Source organism: Penaeus japonicus, unplaced genomic scaffold, assembly GCF_977035675.1.
Source record: "Penaeus japonicus unplaced genomic scaffold, GWHDUDI00000001_assembly GWHDUDI00000002, whole genome shotgun sequence".
In the NCBI taxonomy this organism is placed as follows: domain Eukaryota; kingdom Metazoa; phylum Arthropoda; class Malacostraca; order Decapoda; family Penaeidae; genus Penaeus; species Penaeus japonicus.
This window is the reverse complement of record NW_028234404.1, coordinates 28,345,381-28,350,380: the sequence shown is the minus strand read 5'-3', so window position 1 is coordinate 28,350,380 and position 5,000 is coordinate 28,345,381. Positions and strand designations below refer to the sequence as shown.

Genomic DNA, 5,000 nt, shown 5'->3' with positions numbered 1-5,000 from the left:
AGACTTGTGTGTTCCAAATGTAGTCTTGTCTTCACCCCAGGCCCCTCGTCCTAAGCATTTGTCCTATGTCGGCCATTCGTTCGTTCTAAGTGTGTTTTGTTCCGAGTTTCATTTGTGTTGATATTATTTCTAGATCTCAAATCCTCTGTGTATTGTGCCTTTGTCTTTGTTACATGATGTCCCTGTCTGCTATTACTCACCTTGATACATGTTTTCGTCTGTCATACTGGAGCCGCCTTTCTTCATCCCCGTTACTGTAGATGACACCTCCTCCCACCGTGTGCCATTAGAATGAAACAAAGAATCCTGACACAGACGACTGTATGGTTTACGATGACGGATTAGCTGAAAGCCTATAACTGCCTTTTTATTTATTTATTTATTTATTTTGTATTCGTATCTGTTCATTTTCTGTATATTTATTTATTTATTCATTATTTATATTTGCTGTGCGAGACCTCGGCTCTATCCTTCTCCCCCCTCCCACCCTTTGATCCCCCCCTACTCTACTCCTGCGGCATTTTCGTAGTGTCACCAGCCTTAAATATTTTATGTAACGATAAATTTCCGTCATATGTAAGATATAGATAATAAAGTGCCTGTCTAAAGCTCAAAAGCTTTTACACGGTGATTTTTAAGGTACTGTAGGATCTTAGCTCTCTCATCCCTCTTTCCTGCCAGCCACGGTGTGCCTCCAGTACTGTCACTGAGGATAATATCTCACCAACAGCGGCCTTACTTACACGTCCTGAACAAATAACGGTTTTCTACTGCATATTTTGCGTTAGACTTTATCGTCCTGAACTTGTTTTGAATAAAATCGTTCTTGTGTGACTTTCTCTGTGGTAGGAACAAGGGAGGTAGCCATGATGTGTGTCCCTGCAAGTCGAATATAATTGATGCTATGATTCGTTAGCCAGCGAATGCCCTACCTGGAGCCCTGGGTACTTCATATTAGCTGAATGGTAGGCCTGGAAGCCCCTCTTCGCCTGGTACTGCTGGCTCCCCGGTTAGTGCGTGAGACCTCTTGATCCGGTCCGGTACCTGCGAGTCTGGGGCTTTGGATCTTGGAATCTCTTGTAAGGCGCTTGAATTTCTCGGTTTTATCCTCTTGATTTCACGAGTCTCTCCAGCTGTCTGGGATATCTTCATTTTGGGCGACCTTCCCCCTAGTGACCTGTGCCGTACTTCCTTGAGTGAGACGTTTTGCGGTTCAAACCCCCCTACGACGCCTTCTTAAAACCTTTGAGTCCTTCTGTGGGCTGTTTGGTCCTCTTGAGGAATCCAAGCGAGGAAGGCTCCTTCAGTGGCGCGATGTGACTGAGAAAAGCTACTGAGGAGAACTTGCAGGTATGGCGGGGCGGGTGTAGTCTCTTATGGTCCGGGGCCGTCAAGCAACACGTTCCTACTCCTCGACCACCCGTCTTTAAGGCGGTAACAGTGTGGTTTCCACAGTCGATAACCACGGGAGCGTCTACGGGGTGAGCCAGGCTCGGCGCCCCTACCATTCGACTGTGTCAGGCTACGTTCTCGGCTTTTCCCCGTACTTTCAGTCGGTCGGCATGAGCTTCTCGGTCACCACTCATTGGGGTCCGTAGACTGAACCAAGTCACAGACTATCACCCGAAGGCCTTTAACCAAATGCTGCCCTATTCCTAGACTGTGACATCCTGCTGTGCCCCGAACATTTGCACTTTCATCATTCCAGCATTTACTTCCATTCCTAGACTATTGTTCCCAGTTCGCGCGGCTCTTTGGAAGAACAGCAAGACCAGATCAATGTCTCATTCTCAGGTTGGAACCAAGGTATAACTCAAACAACAGATTATGTGGAACAGATCTGTATCTCCTCCCAAGATTGGGCAGTCCTGAATTTTCCTGATCCACCTGCTCGACCTCATTGTCTCCGTGCCCTCCTCCAGCTGAAGTAACAGGTAGTTAGACGCTCCCCCCCCCCTACCCGCCTCTCTCCTTACCTCGTGCCGCCTTGTTTTGGCGCGGGAGATTCCAACTTACCCTTAGCGTCTCCCCTCTCTCTCCCTCCCTCCCTCCCTCCCTCCCTCCCTCCCTCCGCGCCCCCTCTGCAACTCAGCCACATACCCCTCTAAGAGTCACCATGTTAACCCCATCCCCACCCCACCCGAGAGATCGATAGCAGCTCAACCTGTCATCCACTGTCCATCATCTCCTCAAGTCCGGTCTACGGGCTTGATCCTGATAAGTAGCGCTTCTGACATCGCCGCTGCCGCTGCTGACGAATGACATCAGCCTCAGCTCAAAGGAGGAGTCTCAGACAGCTTTCCTCCCCCCCCCCTCCTCCTCCTCCTCCCTTCCCCCTCCTCCATTCCCCCTCCTTCCTTCCCCCTCCTCCCTCCCCCCTCCTTCACCCAGCCTGGCCTCCGACTTCAACGTCAAAAGATCTCTCTGCCAGCCCTTCATTGTAAACCCTTAGGATTAGATGCTCAGGTCCTCTCGCATCTCACCTGATCCATTGTGACTCACTTCCTGCCGACATCATATCTTCCACGCCGAAACAAACACGAACGATTTGCACATGCTTCTCGAATCCAATCATATAAAGATTCCGCCTTTCCCCCCGTCCCTTCCCCCTCCCCTCCCCCCTCCAACAGAGCAACATCCACACTCTTCTCACCCACCCACACAAGGCACTGCTGTGCTAACAGCACCCACGTCCTGATTTTTGTCCAACTTTTCCACTCAAACCACTCCAAGCGGTTGTCTTCATTATGGCTCGGCTACGATTGCTCCCACGGTCTCCTCGCGACACACTCTTCTTCAGTGTTTATCGCCACGCACTCCGGCTGCCTCTCGTCGCCCCAGAGGCTCCCTTCTGCCGTCTTGCGCTCCTCTCTTTCTTCAACTTTATCCATTTCTCCTTTCTACTGCCTCCTCCTCCTCATCTTCTACTTCTCCACTTCTCTTTCTCCTCTTCCTTCTTTTCCGTCTTCTTCTTCAACTTCTTCCTCTCCATTCTCTTCAATCATATTCTTCCTCCTCCATTTCTTCCTCTTCCTCTTCTTCTCATTCTACTTCATCTCCTCCTCCTCCTCCTCCCTCTCCTTCTTCTTCTGTCTTATTTTCTTCATCATCTTCGTCTTATCATTAGTTTTTTTTTATTATGATTATTTGATAATAAAAAAGACGAACTTGTTTTTATTATTTTTTATTATTGTTAGTGATATTTCTTCTTATTTTTAATGTCATGATATTGTTAACATTATCATTATCATGTTTCATTATTATTATCCTGTTTTATCTTCTGCCTCGTCTTTTTCTAGTTTTTTCTCTCTCTTCACCGCGAGGTTTGACACTTCCTACACCTTCTGTCATTTTATTGTCGTTGTCAGTTTTATGAAACAAAGAAAACTTTACTTTGGAATTTGTCTTTTTGTCTTTTTTTCTGGATCTCTGATGTCACGCTAAACATATTCTTTCTTTCACCATGAATCCCCCATATACGGAGTGAGGTGAATTTGTCTGTATCTCGCTATCTATTTCTTTTCTCTCTCTCTCTTTCTTTCTCTTTCTCTTTCTCTTTCTCTTTCACTTCCTCTGTCTCTCGAACACATATGTGCATATATACTTATTTTTCCTACTTTTTTTTTATCCCAAGCAACCACACCCGTATCCGTCCCCATACACTCACAACACTGACACGCGGGTCTAAACATTTAGCAAACACTTTTTGTGTGTGTGGGGGGAGGGGGGGTGAGTTTCTTCTTCCGGGCGTTATTGTGACACCTCAGGGACTCCATGTAGCGACCAAGTGCTGAATAACAGACAAACATCATTTTTCTTCTCCTACAAGTGAATGGCGAGAGGTCCAGACACGACCTTTGCATGTTTCCTTTTGTGTTTCCTGGCCTCCCTTGCTTAGCCCCACCCCCTCCACCCCTACCCCTAGGACCCCTTAGCTCCCCCTCCTCCTTTCCGCCCCAGGCCTTTCAGGATCGCATGTAGCCCCTAACCCCACCCCCACCCCCACCTCCCCACTCTCCCCTCACCCTGCCCTCGCCCCCACCAGGTGACCGCTGCAGGAGCGTGGAGTAGAGGCGGGCACATGTTGCATGAACGGCGTGTGATGAGTGAGCGGGTGAGTCAGGACCGCTGGGGGCGAGGGGGAGGGGGGAGGGGGAGGGGGGCCACGGGAGAGCCGAGGGTGACCAGGTACGGAGCCACCTGGAGCCACCTGGAGCGGCCAAGGGACAAGCCACACAGGCCCGGACCAAGAGCCGTCGCCGCCGGGCCGCGCCTTCGGCAGGCGCTGGCGCGGGGCCGTGTAGTGCGGGCGAGGGAGGGCTGGGCGAAGGGTCGCGGAGGGCTCACACTCGGCTATCTCCCTCACTGGTCACGCCCGCTCAATGTCCACAGCTCGACAGGACACGCTTATCGTACCCCGCCGACAGCGATGCAATTTTATTTCAATTTCTTACTTTATTTTATTTTTAGCTGTAGATTGGAGAGGCAGCGTGACAGTATGAGTGAGTATAATGTAGGGTGCGGGCGGTGGAGGGTGAGCGACCACCACCGCGACGACACCCCCCCTTGGGCCGCCCTCAGTAACGCGCCTTTTGGCAGCTTGCAGAAGCAAGTGTCGATCATGAGCCTGAACCTGAACGCCAAGATCGATGAGATCCAGTGTCACCAGCACGCCGACACCAGTGCCGCCCTCCTCGCCATCAGGTAGGTCCGCGCCCCAGGTGAGAGTCGAGGGCCGAGGCGGGCCCGACGCCCCAGTCCTCTCCCGGGCATCACTCACCATTGCACCGTCGTCATCTCATTGCACCATGGCAGTCCTCACTAATCGAAATCACCGTCATCACCGTCATCGTACCCACCATTCCAAGTAGCGTAGCTCATAGGTTCTAATGTGAGTCGTGTTATTAATTAATCATCCTCTGTGATTAGTATTTAACAGTGGAATGCCACGCTTTCTTTTGTAAGGATTCCGAGGCTGAATTCTCAGTCAAGTTGCTAGA

At 50.3% G+C, this 5,000-nt stretch overlaps 1 protein-coding gene across 30 annotated transcripts in view; it reads left to right on the top strand.

The window, feature by feature from the left end:
• The window catches only part of Glut1 (Glucose transporter 1), a 531,577-nt gene that overhangs the window by 385,085 nt on the left and 141,492 nt on the right, over positions 1 to 5,000 (top strand). For 20 of the 30 annotated variants that reach the window (XR_015192049.1, XM_086549100.1, XM_086549094.1 and 17 more), the window contains one exon: positions 4,471 to 4,704. The exons of 2 other annotated variants lie outside the window; for them this stretch is intronic. Coding sequence is in view for 27 of the 28 variants with exons in the window: in XM_086549100.1 (XP_086405226.1) it covers positions 4,471 to 4,704 (234 nt within the window). In the remaining variant the exon portion in view is untranslated. The remainder of the gene's footprint in view (positions 1 to 4,470; positions 4,705 to 5,000) is intronic. 8 more of the 30 variants (XM_086549139.1, XM_086549117.1, XM_086549110.1 and 5 more) reach the window with 1 other exon arrangement.